At 40.5% G+C, this 18,752-nt stretch overlaps 2 protein-coding genes across 2 annotated transcripts; one reads left to right on the top strand and one right to left on the bottom strand.

The window, feature by feature from the left end:
* Nucleotides 1-89: 89 nt before the first annotated feature.
* LOC6605487 (huntingtin-interacting protein 1-related protein) lies at nt 90-4,673 on the top strand. Its single transcript, XM_032720137.1, has 8 exons — nt 90-374; nt 884-1,305; nt 1,365-2,095; nt 2,152-2,261; nt 2,326-3,072; nt 3,129-3,564; nt 3,631-4,035; nt 4,093-4,673. The coding sequence occupies exons 1-8, from the start codon at nt 339-341 to the stop codon at nt 4,578-4,580; spliced, it is 3,375 nt and encodes a 1,124-aa protein (XP_032576028.1). The 5' UTR covers nt 90-338; the 3' UTR covers nt 4,581-4,673.
* Nucleotides 4,674-4,858: 185 nt separating this feature from the next.
* Nucleotides 4,859-18,481, bottom strand: LOC6605486 (vacuolar protein sorting-associated protein 13D). The gene is made up of 19 exons (XM_032720136.1): nt 18,307-18,481; nt 17,455-18,245; nt 16,095-17,144; nt 15,125-16,035; nt 14,784-14,914; nt 14,506-14,646; nt 13,812-14,439; nt 13,603-13,722; nt 13,218-13,542; nt 12,359-13,151; nt 12,054-12,306; nt 11,846-11,990; nt 8,447-11,782; nt 8,172-8,384; nt 7,259-8,113; nt 6,892-7,200; nt 6,339-6,833; nt 5,165-6,280; nt 4,859-4,959 (listed from the first exon to the last, which is right to left on the bottom strand). Exons 1-19 carry the CDS (start codon nt 18,401-18,403, stop codon nt 4,909-4,911), a joined length of 11,760 nt encoding a protein of 3,919 aa, XP_032576027.1. The 5' UTR covers nt 18,404-18,481; the 3' UTR covers nt 4,859-4,908.
* Nucleotides 18,482-18,752: the final 271 nt, after the last annotated feature.

Genomic DNA, 18,752 nt, shown 5'->3' with positions numbered 1-18,752 from the left:
AATGGTGATGCAATAAGTTGATGACTATCGAAACTAATCGATAGGGTAAAGCCCGCATATCGGAACACCGCCCAGCTCTATAAACTTTTATCGATAAAGGAAAACAACATTTGTTTATATGACTAATTTACTCTTACACTCATTGTTTCATACACGCACACGATCGAAATCCGAATGAATACGAACGCGGCCAATACGAAAACAATGGCCAACATTGTTGATAAGATAAGATAACTCCCGTTTCCAATGTCTTTGCTGTCTTTGCTCTAATGCACATATATCGCGCTGCGAATGATTCGAATTTGTTCAGCAACTACGCCAAGAATTGTCAGTAAACAATGGCAACTCACGCCGAGAAGGAGTTCTACCACCTGGTACGTAAGCCCAAAGGAAAGCCAAGAAAGCCGCCAAGAATACCCACAGCAGATTATAGGCGCACGGGTGTTGTCACATCATGTGCATAGTGTAAATACCTAAATGTTTATGCACACAACTACAGGCGCGCCGCTCAAATTTGCATAAACATTTCGCTTAAGAAGTCAGCCTTGAACCAGATTATATGGAACAGCTCGAAATATCATCAGCCTTTCACACGATTTGCAACACCAAAGAGACCACTACATGCTAATCCCAAGTTTCTCCGCTTCGGATGACCCAGAAAATTAGAAACTGCAATGAATGCTATGCGGACTACATCCACTTTTATCAATTGTTCAATCTGCACACAAAGGCCTTTCAAATTTTTTGATTACCGACCCAAATTCAACACGATAAGAAGTGAAATCCAGTATTTAGATTACCTTCTGTTATCATAAATTCATACAAAAAAAAACACAGAGTTTCCTTCCAGGTAACAAACTATAATATTAACATTTAATTTCAGAACGTCAGCGTGTCCAAAGCTTTAAATGGCCTGGAAGCGCCACTCAAAACCAAACATGCCCGCTCCATTATTATTATGATACACAAGGCCAAGGAGGCCAAAACATTCTGGATGATCATCTCGCGGCAGCCTTTGATGCAGAACAGATTTACCGCCTGGAAGTTTTCGCATCTGCTGCACAAGGTCCTGCGAGAGGGTCATGAAAGCGCCATCCGGCACTCGCAGAGCCACAAGAAGATGATACTGGAGGTGGGAAAGATGTGGGGCCTGCTGCAGGACGACATTGGATGCTGTATACAGGCATATAGTAAGCTCTTGGCCACAAAATTAAACTTCCACGACAAAAATCGAATGTTTCCCGGCACCCTAAACATTTCGTTCACCGAACTCTTCATTGCTGTCGATAGGGATTTAAATTATTGGTAAGTAAAAATAGAGATGTATTACTTTCAAACTACTAAGAGAAAACCCTTGATTCCAGTTTTCAACTGTGTGTGGAAATATTTGACTACTTGGAGGATATAATTGCGTTGCAATTGACGATATTTTCATCTATGGAAAAGTACAGAATGTCGTCGATGACACCGCAGGGACAATGTAGATTAGCGCCAATAGTTTGCCTTATCCAGGATTCCAATGCGTTGTACGATTTAAGCGTTCGGTTAATGTTTAAACTACACGATGGTGTACCATACGACGTTGTTTCCGGACACAGAGATCGGTTCCACGGTCTGTTTTTAAAGTTGAAGAGTTTTTACAACAAAGTGCGACCGCTTCAGTATTTCAAGGACCTAATAACAATCCCGGAATTGCCAGACTCAAGTCCTAACTTCAAGTCCCAAAACGACTTCACCAGTTATGTTCCGCCAGTGGTCCACGTTCCCCAGGAGCCCGATCCGGTTGTTGAAGACCTTGTGGATACCAACAATCACGAGCTGGAAGCCTTCAGTCAAGCCCAACAGCAGCTTAGCATGCTGGAGGGCATAATCAGCGAGAAAGAGGCTAGCATTGAGGAACTGTCATTCAAATTGGACGCTATGCAAAAAAATTTCGACGCACTGCAGCAAAGCTACAGACACGACATTCAGGAGTTGCAACAGAACAATACTGTGCTGTCAAATGATCTGGTCTTGGCGAGAGAAATGTGTGCCACTTTTCGGATGCAAAACGACGATCTTGAGATGCAACTGAATCAGAACCCAATTCTTTTACGTAATTAAATGCTTAGGAAACCTAATGAAGTCATATTAAAGTACTTTAAATTTCAGAAAAAGCTATGGAGGAAGAAGAAAAGCACAAGTTATCATCGGAAAAGTTTAATAAACTCAAAACTCTATACACAAAGATTCGGGATGAGCACATTCAGCTGCTGAGAGAGGTATGTAAAAACTCAATATTTTCTAGTTCCTATACTAATATTCATTTATTTACTTTTACACCAGCAAAGTGATTGCAACAAGTCCTTGAATAAAGAGAAACAAGTGAACTCACAACTATTGTTGGAAACTAAGGAGCTTACCAATGAAATTTCCAAAACTAAAGTAAACGTAGAGGAAAAAGAGAAAACAAACTTGACTCTGCAAAAGCAAATCGAAGAGCACAAGGAGAAAATATCACATCTTGAAGCAGTCAAAAACGAGATGAAGGAGAAATTCGATGATGTGGTTAAACAAAAGCAAATTCAGGAACTCGATATTAACTCCACTTCCGAAAACCTAAGGTTAAATTGCCTTAAAGTCGAAGAGCTCAATGGAAACCTCAATGACACCCTGGAAAAACTGTCGAACGCCGAAAGCCAAATAAATGCAAAGACCGAGGAAATCGAGAAAATGCTAAGAGCTTTTGAAGCAGAAAAGGCATTGCTCTTAACTCAGATTGAACAACAGAATGTGGAAAGTAAAAGCAATAGTGAGGCTCAGAACGCTCAATTGCAAGAAATAATTAATAACTTGGAACAAAAGGATAAGGAGTTCAATGAAGTTCAGCTTCAGCTGTCCAGCGCGGAAAGGCAAATTAGTTTAAAGGCGCTAGAAATTCAAAACAATTTAAAGGCGTTTGAAGCGGAAAAGTTAGTGCTATTAACTAAAATAGAGCAGTTAGATATAGCGCATAAAAACAACAGCGATGCACAAAATGCTCAATTGCAGCTAACTTTGAACAACCTGGAGCAAAATGAGAGTGCATTACAGGTAAATTAAATAAATTTAAATCAAGAACATTATATAAACTACTTTTCTTTCTTCAGCAAACCAAGGAAATTGTAAGTCAACTAAGGCAGGAAAATACTTCAGCGGGTCAGCGTATCGAGGATTTGCAAAGCAAACTCTCGCTTACTGAGGTAAAACTAACCCAAGCAACACAGCAATTTGATTCGGTGACTAGTTCGTACCAAGTCGTTAGTATCGATTTAAGTGAACTCAGAAAATTGGTGATCAAAACTGTAAAGGAAATATGCAATTCGAAGTTGAGTGGCTCGGAACAACAGCCTTTGGATGCGGTGCCAAACATAATACGCGAAATGGAGACCATTTTGAATAAGTTCAATAACTCATCGGCTATAAACTATGTCGCTTCAACCGAAGGAATGCAAAATGTTATGTATCTGGGTTACGTATTTATAAAACTATTCGATCAATGTGATGTTATCTACAAAACAACCACTGCAATTGAGACAGGTCAGGGTAAGTTGATAACACTTAAGACATAACCACATACAGCAAACTAATTTTATATTACTTATTTTGCAGAGATTTTCTCAAAAACAAATTTGTTATGTACAGATGTCTGTCAATTGTTCCAATACTTATTAAATAATGAAACAAAAGAACACGAGAGACAGAAAACAATAACTGATATACAGACAAAGCTAAGAGATATTGAAAAGCTGATTGAGAAAATAAAGGCCTCCTTTGAACAGAAGATTGATTTGGATAAGCTGCTCGAAATCGAGCTTCGCGAGATGGACGCTGCTATTGATGATGCAGCCTCCAAAATTACCGATCTACTTGCAAAGGCTCGAGAGAAGGACAACCAAACCAATTTAGAGGTAAACGGAAAAATAGTGGATGCGTGTACCACCTTGATGGAATGTGTCAAAGCTCTAATCCAAAAATCTCGTCTCCTGCAACACGAAATCGTGGCTTCCCAAAAAGGTAGCTATCAATATCTTAGAATTCAAAGAAGTTACTAACTAGTATTTACTCTTTCAGGAAATGCGAGTGCTAATGAGTTTTATAGGCGGAACAGTCAGTGGTCAGATGGTTTGATATCCGCCTCGAAAAGTGTGGCGAAGGCAGCCAACTATCTGGTGGAAGCTGCAAACAAGGCTATTGAAAGTGAATCTGGAAAGAACTTTGAACTCATTGTGGCTGCCCAGGAAATTGCTGCCTGCACGACCCAAATGGTTATTGCGAGCAAAGTCAAGGCTGAACGTAATAGTCAAAAGTTATCCGACCTCACGAAAGCCTCGCGAAGCGTAACGCAGGCAACAGGAACTCTGGTCGCCACCGTTAAGGATTGCAACTCCCAGCTGGAGCAGCAGAGTGAAATAGAACTTGCGAAGCTAACGCCATCACAGATTAAAACGATGGAAATGGAAATCCATGTTAAAGTACTCGAAACCGAACAAGCTCTCCAAATGCAACGACTAAAACTCTCAGCGTTTCGTAAGGAGCATTACAAGAATGCCGATTATTAAATACCATATTTATTAATGTTACTAACTTTACAAACATTCTTTTTTAATGTATTAATGCCCGTCATGACAAATAATATATCTACACAATATTTACACGGCGGTCATTTTATCCTACAATGAATCCGTAATATCTGTTTATAGTATTCCGTGTCGATCGCTTTTTGATCCTTGATTTATATCACACCATAGTATGTGGGTTCATTATTTCTTAGATGGTTATTTTACTTACTACTTGAAATTAAAATAGCACTTATTGCCAAAGAAAATAAAATGTAACATTTGTTGTCAAAAGGTTTTTGTTTATTATCACGAACCGACTTATTGCATTTTATAAAACGGCATGTTCACGTTCATCAAAGACACTTTTAGCGTAGTTTATCTAAAAAAAAACAAGTATGGAATATATGTGATAATCATTTCCAAATTTGTAAAAGGTAATAAATTATATGATAAACAAAGTCTGCTTCATTATTAATAGTATTATTGTTTTGAAAGACAATTTATGAAGCAATCAAAATCATTACGAAATCGTGTAGCTAAGATCAAAAGAAATAATCATATGTTTCATAATGATATCTACTTACGCATCTTGATGCTGTCTCAGCACATTCCTCGGAACGACACCGTATCCTGGGCCTGGTAATCTTTGGAAGATTGGTCGATATCTCGATGTAGTGACTGGTCGACCCCCTGCTGCTCGTAGATGGCGTTGTGCCGGCATTCGTTACCACTGGATGGCACGAAAGGATCTCACTAACATGGCATTCAAACATAATGGTGGGGTTGCCGTCGCTTAGTGAAAATATTCGTACGTATTCTGTAGAAACCAGTAAGCGCAATCTGGCCTCCTTGTCGCTCCACAGATTGGGTTCATATGAAATTATCTTCTCCGAAAAGTTCTTTTGATTGATTAGGTACAGATATTGCTGTCCCTTGCTTTGGCGATTGGAATACAATGGCAAAAGACCACCAGGAGCACCAGTAACACATCTGGGTAGCCTTTTCCTTTCCGGAGCGTTTCTGTGACTATCTCGGCTTGTTTCACGAACGGCACTGGCTGTTTCCGAAGCCAGGTCCAGTACTCCAATGATCGGTTTGGTGACGGTGCCTACTAAGCCCTTTCCCAATCCACTGAGAAAGCCAGGAACGCCATCGGAAGTGGCACCATCGTAAGTGTGTCTTACAATACTCGTTACTCCGCCCAGCAATCCAAATCCGAGACCCTTCAGACCCGCTGCAAGGTGACCGCCGGATGTATTGGACTGCAGTTCCAGAATGCGTTGCCTCGTCTCATTGTCGTGATCATCCAGCACAACTTTTCCCAGGCTGTCGGACAGCGTTTCTGTTAGCTTCGCCGTTGAATTCGATATGCCATGCGTAACATTTTTCACCAAACTCTTGACGGAGCCCTCAAAAATCAGTCCGGATACTCCTTCCGAAAGATCGTTGGCAAATCCCAGTGGATTTCCAAGGAAATCAACGCTGCCCAAAATTGCAGCCGCATGCCATTTGACTTGGTTGATGTAGTGCTTCTTCAGCTCCTTCCGATAAACGTCCATCGTCTCAAAGTGCAATTTATCCGAATACCTGTCGAGCTCAATCAAGGCATCTTCGAATTTTATAAGAGTGAGTCCAAGTGCCTTCTTGGTTTCATGCAACTCCACCGGCAACTTTGAAGAAGTGAATGCTGAAAGTCGAACCTTTAAAGAAAGAAATATAGCTGTATCAGACCATTAAATCTAGATTTTACAAAATTACCTGAGTTGCGCCAATACTTAAGTTTTCAAAATAGTATCTCTTCATATCCTGCAGAATAGGCTTATCATCCGTGTTCTCGAATTGGTATTGCACACTTAAGTTCTGACGGTTGATCTTGCCATAGCCCAGGAATGAAGCCACTTTAAGTATCAGCTTCTCCTCCAGACTCGCCGTTGAGGGTTTCAAGTCCAGGGTTAAGTACTTGAAAATGATTGCGTTCTTGTTGGGGGAGGGTAACATTTTCAGTTTGAGAACAACTGCATTTTGTGTTTCTTCAAGATCATTCGAAGTTTGCGTGTGCAACGCAATCGGACTCGCTGCATCCAGCAATTGATTATCGATTTGTATATACGCAATATTCAGATCTAAGGAATTCTCCAAAGCACTCTGCACAATATCACAATTTATGTGATCGAGGCTGATAAACATGATTTCCTCACAAGGCTTGCGAGCTATGATGGATATACCGATACCTTTAACGAGCTCCACATTAATCTAAAATGATATAACTCTTAGTTTGTTATACTTTGGATATTTTGATGGTCCTACTTACCAGATACTCATGCACGAATGATACTTTTCCCTTATCCGTAATTTGCCTATTATTCAGCGAAGCATGCATCCATAGTAAATCGGGTGTTAGGAATACTGAATTTTGTTTAATTTTAATATCACATATTTCGATCGTGGATATGGGTCCATCCATTTTCGTTGATAGCTCCAGCTGTCCCGATCCAGGCCTTAGTTTCTGTGCCACAATGTGTTGTCCGATCGGTATTTGTTTACTCGAACTTGACCTATTTTCCGTTCTGCCCACGACTGCCTCATAGTTGGGCTTCAGGCCGTTCTCTCCAAATCGAGACTATAAAGTAAACCATTTTAGATTAAAGGCTATCAATGAAACTGAAAGAAATCCTTACCTGCACGCACATATTGGCATGACACATAAGCCGGCCATTTTCGAATCTCCATGTCTGCGTTGTAACTCTTTGCTTATTCGGTGTTCGGACTACCAAGTTGGTGAACTCCATGGGATTCGGAGCCTTCTCCAGATCGAGTACAAGTCGCACTGCATTCGCATCATTTGTTTGTATCGGCGGGGTGGATCCTTCATGCTCCAATTGACCATTCGAGTTCATTAGCCACAATTGTGAGCGATCGCCCGAGTTCTTCTCAACTATCACAACTTTTTTACCACGTACGCCCAAAACCAACTGCCTGTGCGTGTTTTCCTCCTCATTCGAACGCTCAAAAGTTCCTTGAAATGCGATGTAAATGAAGTTGGTGTACGTTAGTGTTTTCTTAATGTTGTTTATGTTGTTGATCGGAAACTCTATCATGTTTCCTCCGGGCGCCTCCATCAACAAAATCTGTTGGCCCAAGGGATCATCCATGACATAGGATAATGAGGATTGCGGTCTAACTGGCGTAATCCATACGGGTTTCGATCTCAGCTGTGAGAAATTGATGACAACTTCCGAGCAATTGTCAATTCGAATCGGTGGTGGTAAAGTTCGCGCGTCCGTGAATAAGAGTATAAAAGTAGCATCCTTCGAGATGATTTCCAAGCGAAGAAAAAACATTTCTCCCCACTCATTTCGCACATTGATGTACAAGCTCTGGACATCCTTGATGGGAATTCCCTTTGACCAACAGCAGCACTCGATCTCCGGAATTCGTACGCAAATAATCTGCTCCTGATCCCAGTTAGGCCAATGGAAAGCGAAGTTGCAATCAACGGGTGCTGATATAATCTTACGCGGATCGGGACGGTCCTAAAAATAAAAATATGTATCACATAAGCTTAATTTAGATAATAATATTACAACTCACATAGTTAACAATGTCGCAGAGTTGCATAAACTCCAGCTTAAAGCCACTACGATTGTGGAGATGGAATCTGGGAGACAGAGTCACAAAGGTCGTACAAGCATAGAGCCCTCTGCCCCTCCTGACGCTGATACCAATCGCATAGCTGCCCTTTGTATTTTCCGCACGCAAATCCCTGTCGGCCAAATCCTTGTGCGTACTAAAACTTTTGCACCACTAAAATCATAGGAGTAATACAAAATTAAATGACAATAATATCTAGCTAGACTTTTGCATACCATATTGTTGGAGCCATAAGCTTTGCCCAATCGCAGTACCAGTGCCGGAGATCCTTCCTGATCCGAAAACGAGAACATTAGCGGCGCCACTTGCCGCGCAGTTTCGTGCTCCTCGAATTGCCCAGCTGCCGTATGACTGGTTCCTTCTTGTTTGTAGATCAGTGGAAGCCCTGTTTTGTTGATTATCCAAACGGGAGCACTGATATATAGTTCCATTCCCTTGCCTGGCACCGATTGTATGGATACGCGCACGTGCAGTTCCCGCTTCTTAATGTCAAACAATTTCAGTTTCGGTTCTATAACGCCCCTGTGGCTCACGGGAATCTTAAGTTGGCCCGACAGTTGAAAGTTGTCCAGTGTGATGCTCAGGTTGAGGGGCTGGCAAATGTTAACGTTGTAGATATTAACACTTTCCGATGAGTTTATTCTGCCGGTGGCATGCTCGTGGATCTTGAACATAAGGTCACAGCAAAGCATATTGTTTATCTTGAGCGGTGGCAGAAGCGTAATCTTATGACCCGGTAAATTCTGTTCCTTACAGTGATAAATTTCCCGGCTTATATTCACGAAAGTGTACAAGATACTCTTGTTGGTATCGTAGCCAGCGAGTAGCTGCCGGGTGTCATCCTTTCCGCAGGCTTTCCACAGGATTTCCTCATTGCTGAAGCCAGTGTCCTCGTAGGCATCGCTCTCACTCGTATTATGTGCCACATATAATGAGGCATCGATGAACTTGAGCGGCACAGATAGTTCATCGTTTGGCTTTATTACACTTATTGAACTCAATCCATCGCTGTGCGTGCCCTTCAAGGTCATTTTAAGGAATACATTCCGATCCAATTTGTTTATCACGCCCAACGAGGACTTGACTTTGATGAGCTTCTGGGCAGATCCAATCAATGATATATCGAAGACTATCCGGCTTTTCGTCAAAAACTGCGAGTCCAATTTTGTGGTGCGGAAAAACATACCCACTTTGTCCACCGATATGGGTCCAATCAATGTCCAGCCGTGGATCTGTACGAAAATCTGGTGCAGATTCAATTGGTGAGAGTGCACGTGTCTAAGTTTGCTTTTCTGGCTAAAATCGAATGTTTTCGTCTCGTTGGGCTGCACGGAGTACCAGTTCTTGATCAATTCCACCTGCTGTAAGTCGGAACGCGTCAAATCCCCAAGTGTAGCATAAATCGGTTTAAAAAGCAAAGGTGTTCCGCTGAGATTTTGGAGCGCGAACGGAATAAAAGGAGAACGTTGCCTAAAGTTCTTGGCTCCATTGTCATTGAAATCGTTTGTCCAGTTCTTCAGAACCATGTGAAACAGTTCGATAAACGTGGATGTCACATTCAACTTGAGCATCTGCTTGCTGGAAATTCCAATCTCAAAGCGTTTCTTGTTATCCAGATGACCCTTGGTGTACTTCCAGTTCAAATTGGACTCCCACGTCTCTGCCACTGGTTCCCATCCACTCAGACGACGATTATAATAGTTCACGGACACTTCTGTGTCGATGTTACCCAAGCTATAGTGCCGAATATTTGTCTCCTTGGGATTGGGATCCTGCGTTTGGAAAGTAAAGTTGAGCAGGAACTTCGAGAGCGAAACCTCCAGCAGTGGCACATCTGCATCCATGCAATCGTCGATTATGAACACCGATATGAGACTGGCGTCCACCACAGCGGTTTTCATTTCCAGGGCGGGATTTCGGTAGGTGTTCTGTTTTTGCTGGGACAGCCAAATGGCGGCATCGTTGATTCTCCAATTATTTATCTGCATGGCGTACAGACAGTCGGATATCTCGAAGCCCATTGCCACAAGCGGAGCCACCTTCTCCAGATCCGAATCAGCCTTTGATATAACGTTCTTCGATCTGGATGTTTGTGTGGGCAGTAGTCGCGCCATTCTCGAAAATAATTTAACATCAACATAGGAAAGCCGAATGTTCAAGTGTTTCTGAATTAGTATGTTCAAGCAATTACTGCGTAGTTCTATAATCAACGTAAAAGGATCGATTATGGACAAAGCACTCTCCTCTTCGGCGTCCAGGGTGCAGGAAAATATTTCCAAGTGGTTAATGTCCAAGGACAGAGGCACAATGTTGCTATTTGGTTTATAACAAATGACAGTTGTACTTTTCAAAATGATTGCGTTTGAGTCCAAGCGACTGCATTCCTCGGCGAATATAATCTCCGAATCTGTAATATTTACAACATATTCCGTGGAAATACTGGTGTCCATCTGAGGCTTTTGAGCAATCTGATTTGCCGCACTATTTACCACAGGTGCCGGTGAATCTTCTTGCAAATATGACTTCAATTGATCCAGAAAACTGAGTAGAGCAAACACTCTCATGTTGTTGAGCATTATTGTGTACTTGGAAAAATTGGATTTTTTCCTGCAATGGACTTCAACCTGCACGGAATTCTCGATTCGCACCTCCTTTTTGGATGGCTCCAATATGTTTTTAAACACATTTTCGTTGCTCTTGTCGCTTTCGTTTCTCTCGTCAACAATAAGAATATTGCTCGATATTAAGTCTATATCCTGTGAGCCGTCGCTGAACAAGTCGATTTCCAGAGTGGATTTCAAAAAGTGGATACACGCCAAAGGTTCTATGGCAGCACTTTGCGAAGTATTTAAAGCCAGAAGCAGTGACACATCTTCCAGTAAAATTCGAATCGAAATTAGAATGGACACTATCTTAGAAACTTCATTTTTTGGCATTAGGTTAATGGTTGATAGTCTTTCGATGGATGTGCAACTGTTATTGTGGTAGTTCATGTAAATATCATCGGTTTGTTCTCCAATATTGTTGTTCAGAAAACTTCGAATCAGTTTGTATTGCTGAATATTGATGATGCCACTCAATTTGGAGAAGGTTCCTTGAACACTGATGTCTGGACAGACACGCTGAGCATCTGCCGAAAGGTTTCTCTCCAACTGCAGATGAAGGAAGCATGACTCATTGAAGAACGGCTGACCCAATCGTAGGAAGTTCATATCAGCGATTATAATTCGATCTTTCTCCTGATCAGCTTTAGCTTTCATGGAGCTTCTTTCGCCGGAGAATAGGTTTATATTGACCAGGTCAATTCGCATTACATCCAAGATTTCATCTTTACTTGGCGTTGCACTCATTTTGCTTATTATATTGTTGTCACTGGCAAAGTGGAAACTATTTTTCAGAGAGAACTGGCCAAGGTATGCGATTATTACTTCATTTCTGTTATAGGATGATGGAAGCACTATAACTGGAGAATCAGCTTGAATAACTAGCTTCATTTTCGATGGCCGCATATTCTGTTCACTGCCATGTTTCTTTAATTTTCTAATAACAGGCTGAACAAATAAAAAAAAAGCGATTAAAAGGATAAAGAACATTGAAGAATGTCTGGATATTACCGTTTGCAATTGCAGCAGATCCTTAACGAAAACATGTAACTCGGTTGAAAAACGTTTTGTGTGTATATAATGCACTGCAGACATGTTAATTCGCAGGGTTGAGTCGGTGTCCAAAGTCTTCAAAGCATCCAGGTCGACAAGTTTTCTATTAACAAGGCAAAGAAAACAATATAGTAGTATTCAAATCTGGGGTTTAACTTAGCCTTACTTTTTATATACAAAGTTCAACGCTTCCGTGCCACTAGTAAGAAACTTCTGCTTATAAATGTTTCCATATTTGGTTAGATCATTAACTGACACAGATCCCAAGCAGCCTTCAACGATTTTGGAGAAGGGATCCTGAAGAATCATGAAAACCGCATTCGACACATTTACTCTGGACAAGAGCGACTCATTGCGAATCAATGTAAAGTTGAAGCTCCTTATAGACACCTTCAGCTTACTACAAACTTTGTCAATATCTAAAAGAAATGATATTTGTTAGTTATAGTTAAGTTTCCCAAAAACACTCACGTTTTTCAACCAGTTTCATCTCTTCGGGGTACTTTTCATTGACGTTGTCCACGGAAACCAGACCAAAGAAGTCGAATATAGTATACCAGCGTTCAACGCAAATGGCCAAATTCAAGCAATTAAACTGAATAGAACTTGTTTGCTCCAGTTTACCATTTTGCGCAGATCGTCCGGTATGTGATTTGTAAATAACTAACGTTTGACTCTCCTTCTTTTTGCCCAACTCATTTTTGTTGTAAGATGTATACTTTTTGTCTCCGCCAAAGACTTTAATCTGCATGTGGTTGTAGAAGCAGGACGGAACGGAGCTGGATCGGCTTTTCAGTGAGTTACAATAGCTTGGTAGGTCAGGACACGAAGAGGATGTCATTTCATTTTTCTTTATCTTCTGTTCGAGGTCCACAGAGGTCACCATATTTCTAAACGGTGATGTTAGGTCCGACTTTAGATCCTCCATTAGCACAGACTTTAACACGACTTCCATATCCTTGTCAAATCCTTTCGAAACATGTTTTACATTAAAGTCTTTAAATGTTAAATTTATCAAATCATTGTGATATTCATTCTGCAGGTTGATTTGAAATACGGGAACTGAGAACTGAATAGTTGTGCTGATAATGGATTCGCCATCAATATTCGCAGTTGGTTCAATATCTCCGTTTTGATCCAGTTCGTCCGATTCATTTAGAACGTCATTTGAGAAATTAGTTGCGTACCGAATGGATTCCAAAAGTAACTCATATTGTTTCCGGTTTAGTGATACTTTAAGCGCCTCAACCATACTTCCTTTTATCTGCGATTGAGTGAAATTAATGTATTTAAATTGATACGCATATAAACTATTTTAATTACTACTTACTGAGAACCTATTAAGTTGTTTGTCTCCATCATTATCGTCACTATATCCGGCATAAAGTTGTAAAGTAATCGCTGTGTCGTGCAGAATGGGAATTGCATCCTTATTTTTGGCAGGGTGAGCATTGAAACTATACTCCCCTTCATCAATGTTCAAGGAGTATACGTATGTGTTTTTAATCTCAATCGTATAGGATTCATTAAACTCATCCGAATCGCATTTGACGGCATTGGAGCAACTGATCTTTCCCAAATTGGCTATCAAAACATTCGTACTTGTGTTGGAAATGGGCAGAATAATTATGGGACTACTAATTATTATATCAAGCCTGAAAAATAACAATTTAGGTTTAAAATGTAGTTAATTTTCAGTTTATTTTATATTTTACCAATTGTCCTGGCGATTTCGTTGCGGGTAAACTGGTCCGATTTGCTCGACTGCCCTAACCTGTTGCACAAACTCCTTGGCCATATCGGTAGCTTTATTACCAATGGAGGTGGCAAATTCTCTGTAAATATTAATAGCGCATAAGATATAAAAAATTTTAAAAAATTTTTTATTTTTTAGATTTTAAAAAATCTAAAGTTTATTACTCACCGCAAGCTCCTTTTAAAATACGTAATGCAAGCATTTACATCGCGCAAAAACCTGGGACAGTGGGTATACGAAGCCGAAGCCATTCGCATTTGGAAAGTGCAAGTAGTCTTGTCACTCCAGTGACTTTGAAAACTTATAGCATCACTTTCGTCGCTCTTCGTTTCTTCGTTGTAATTATTTGAGTATATTTCATTCGAAAGTTGACTAAGAACGGTTTGCTTATTTGTGTCCGAAGCTCTTAAAATTTGATCTCGGCCAACAGAAAGTATTCTCGGATGGCAAAAGGCCTCGGAGGTGATGTCTATAACTTGTATTCCACCAAGGGATCCAATAATAGATAGGTCCGATTGAAAGGATGCATTGATTTTAGCTTCCGTGAGCGTAACAGTTCCAACTTTTCGACCCACATTAAATTTGTCCCTCTTGATGGTGTACAATAGCAGAATATTTAGCCGGAAGAAATCAAAGAATATTTCGTTGTGATTCTTATGATCGACTTGGTCAACCACATCAACTGGTGCTTCAGTTGCTTCCTTTGGCGGTTCATGGCTTTCGCTTGGAAAGATATTTTGCGCCAGAAGCGTCCTTTTAGCGAAGTTTAGAATTTCAATAATAGTATCCTGATTGGCTGAAATAAAAAGGTTTGTAATAGTTATATATTTTTAAAGATTAAAATATTGTGCATTAGACATACCAATTATGTCCAAACTGTTGAATGTGATGCTCGTAGTGTGAAGTTGCATTGAATTGCTTTCGTTGGGCGGAACAATTTTAATGTCAACCGAGATGAGCGCTGTGGAGTCCTCATCTTCGCAGAATTCTGTGGATCTATCTCCTAAATATGTTGATAATCAAATTTATTATTATAAATTACCTTATATCATGGCTTATTAATAGCAAACTGGGATTGTTAGTATGCAGTTAGCGCGCAATAGAAATGAAAAACGTTTCCTCTCCTCACATTGTACATACCCATTTTAATATTTTGAACTGCTTTTGTGATCATGTGCGGACTAGTAGCCCTATCAAAAAAATTTGGCGATCCAGGCGAAGTTGGCGAAACAATTGCACTATGTTTAAGGCTGCCAGATAAACTATCCATTCTATAAAATGCATAAATGTTTCGAAACCATTAAAAATTTCACACTTAAATGTGCAAGGCACAAACAACACATGCATTCAAACAAAAATATTCAATTATCATAATTGTTTCTCTAAAAAAAATGTAAATAAAGATCTTTATCAAGCTTAGTGGCCAAAAGAAAAGCATTCTATCAAGCATTTCGCATGTATTTTCCAGGTTGTACACTTACCCAACATGACGATGACTAGCCACCAAAAGTTCAAAATCTGGACCGAAAGATTGAATGGCATCTACGAGGAGTAATCCGTGAACCGACATGGAAATATTCGTCTCATGCGGTTCTTTTGTTAGGCCAGCTCGTGCCCCAATAATTTGGAGCTCGGCAATGCTCCTTTCTGTCGATTGCATCTCGATCACCAGTTGATCCATTACAAACTCTATGACAACTCGGCTCCTATCGTCTTCCGCAAGGTTTTTGATTCTCTCGCTTGGGTAAATCGTGTTGCCGCCTCTGTAAATGTTCTCCATTTCCTTTGAAGCCTTTATAATGGGTTTCATAATGTTACAACAATTGTTTATGAGTTCCTCGTTGCCGTGGATTAATATCGTTGGGCAGGTGCCGAAGAGCATAAATGAAGGATACTCCGGATCGACGGTGAAGATATTTCTTTGCTCGAGTGTAAGGTTTATATTAAATTTATCAATCAGATGGAAATTCGACGATGTTTTCAAGCAAGCTTGCCACCGTTCTTCGTATTTGCAAACCAGAACTTGAAGGTTTGTAAAGTTGATCAAATATTTATCGTAAATCTTATTGTGCAAAACGTACTCCAGTTGAACGTTTTTGTTCAGAAAGCTTTCTGTTTTTGGATTTTCCAGCAGCGTGGGAGATTCCGAACCACTTTTTTCCGATGCAGGCGGAGTTGAACATGGAGTCAAATAGGTTTCATCGTCATCGCTTGTATTTTCCGATACAGCCGACTCTATCACAGGTATAACTCGCTTAACCTCCATTTTCCTCATTTCTAGTTTTCCGAAATCGAGCAAAACCATCAACGAATTGCTAACTTTGTAGTTTTCCAAAAATATTATGCGTGGTGCGAAAATTTCAATTTCGAACATCCAAATTTTTCGATTTACCTAAGAAAAAACAAGAGTTAGTCTTTGGTTCACAACAACGTTTTAAATAATTAACTCACCTCATTTCCACTAAACATTTGATTCCAGTTCTTCATAAAGTCAGTTTTCTTCGTGACTCTATTGCGCGGTGAGTATTTAAAGGAATTCGAATCGGCCAGAAAATCTAAAAGCCACTGGATCGCATCCTCATTATAGATAAGATCTAGACCTTTTGATTTAATGTTCAGCTGAAAGCGTAAGTGATTGCAATTTTCGTATTGTAATTGAAACAGGATATCCTCCTGGAGAGCACCATTCTTTACTATTTGATTTGGCGTCGCTGTATTCCCTGTTTGTGGCTTAATTAAGTAATTGTGCATCGTATCACTACTGGTCTTGTCTATTAGGTATACTTCTTGCAAGGATATGCCCACAGTGTAAGAAGTTAACTGTGGGCTCAACTGGAGGTAGGCGGAGAAGTTGTTGAATTGCATTTCCATAGACTTGTTTTTGCCATCATTTAACTTCTCTTCGGTCTGCAGGATTACCAGTCCCTTGAGAAGCTTGATTGAAAAGTGTCCGAAAACAGCATCGCTTTTTAAGTCGGTAGAGTTCTGAAGTGAGTTCTCCAACGCAACGAGAATATCATCTTCCAAGTGTTTCAGCGATTCATCCTGTTCAATATTTGGGGTACTGGGACTGTTCGCATACCAACCCATCCAGTTTGGAAACCAATGAAAGAGCATATTCTTGCCCTGCTCGTTCTGTGATTCAAAGGCGAAACCTTTCGTAAACACTTTTTCAAAGCATATCCTTCTCATTATGGTTAAATCCGAGATCTTTCTATCGCTTTCGATGTAGGCTTTGAATTCCTTATCTGCAGCGGATAAATTTTCGTTGGGATTTAATATAATTGATTTGTAGAGTAGCATGTAACGAAGGTTTTCCTTGAGTATTAACCACTTTTCCTCATTTTTCTTAAAGTCAAATCCATGGCATATGGTGGCGTATTTCCACCAAGCGATTGGATTACTTTCTACGGTGAATGTGGGTCGCTTTAGCCTGTATTGTCGAACTTCCTTAACCTGACGGATTTCTGAGAGCTTATCTAACATTTGCAGTCGCTGGACCTGGAAATATTCAAATAATTTAGCAGAACAAGTAATAAGCATACAAAATATGTTGATAACAACTGCGTCATGGGAAGTACAACTGTGTTTATTGGGGTACAAGTTCATTTTAGGGCTTGGCTAGATAGAAATAAGCCAATTTGTTGGTGATTAATAAAGAACAAATAATATTCATTCACGAATAAAATGTATTGTTCGATAATCGCTTAAAAAGCAATCGAAATATGTACCTAACGCTGATGAACTTTGGACCTCAGTAAATTACGTCTCATTTGAATGTTATTTGTGGCTTTAAGTTGGGCTTAGTTACCTTAGATATGTCTATAACCACCTCGGGAACCAGGAGTTCACAGGAAACCCTGGGTTTGTCTTTGGTACGTATCACCTGCTGGCATTTATCACGCTTCCACCTGGCCGTTGCACAAATGGGTTTGATGATGAAATTGTGGGACCTGAGTTCGCAGGTGGAGTGCATTTTTTCGAGAATCTCCTGGTTAGAGTACGACTGACATTTGATGTCCTCGTGCAACAGATCCCAGTAGACCGAGAGCTCTTTGAGCTCCACCAGCTTGTAGTTCATTTCGTTGTTGTTCATTTTGTAGGACCCATTGGTCCAATCACAGTCGCAGCTCTGGGCGGTCAGAGATCCGATCTTGATGCCCGTGCATATCTTGCTCTTGCCGGTGTCCACGATGTCCTCGAACCGAAAGTGCACATCGGATATCTTGAGTTCAATGTTGTCAATGATGTTGGTGGCCATGTTGGTGCCGTACTTCAGCCAGTTATTGTAGGACGAGAAGTAGTAGGACTCCATTTGCTTGCCCTTTTCGGAACGCCAGCCCGCTTCAGCGGTGTCCAGCACGGCCAGCTTGTACTCCAGATCCTGCAACTTCTCCTTCTCGTAGTCCCAGTTGTCCAGGTTCTTCGGACAGATGATGCAGAACAGGCCCTCGATGGAGATGCACCATGGCGATGTCCTGAACTGACGGACCGGAATCTGGAGCTTGATTTTGCGGATGCTGCCGGCGGTGACTTCGACCGGCAAATTGAACGAGCGGAGGGCATCTTTGCGTATGGGTATGTTCTCGAGCTCAACTTCGCCTGCGGGAAAATATATTGTTTATGCGATGCGGAATAAAGATAAACAATTATATCACAGTACCCGAGAGCAGTGCCACCGACAATTGGGCGGAATTCAAGTTCTCCAGATACTTTCCCAGATACGTGTTCAGCACCCACGTTATGAGGTCTCGCAACATGCTTGTTTATTAACCACTGATGCTAATCCTATTAAATATTTGTTTTTAATTCATTCCCTAATACCACAACTATAAACATATGATTGGGGACTATCTACACCGCATAAATATTGCCGAGTCACAAATGGAAGAAGTGGAAACGGAACAGGTTGTGGAATTGGATTGTGGTTGAATAAACAGGTGGTTTCTTTGGTTTATTTATTTAATAAACAATTTGAATGGGAAGTAGTTAATAAAATAATATAAATTAGTATTAATTTCGAGTGGATTAGGTGTGGCTTAAGTTTGAAATATATGTGTATGATGTTTTGCGACTTATCAATCAGAATGGTATCGGGTATCGGTCTTG

The sequence above is a fragment of the Drosophila sechellia genome, chromosome 3L (genome assembly GCF_004382195.2).
Source record: "Drosophila sechellia strain sech25 chromosome 3L, ASM438219v1, whole genome shotgun sequence".
Lineage (NCBI taxonomy): Eukaryota > Metazoa > Arthropoda > Insecta > Diptera > Drosophilidae > Drosophila > Drosophila sechellia.
This window is presented reverse-complemented; position numbering and strand designations above follow the sequence as displayed.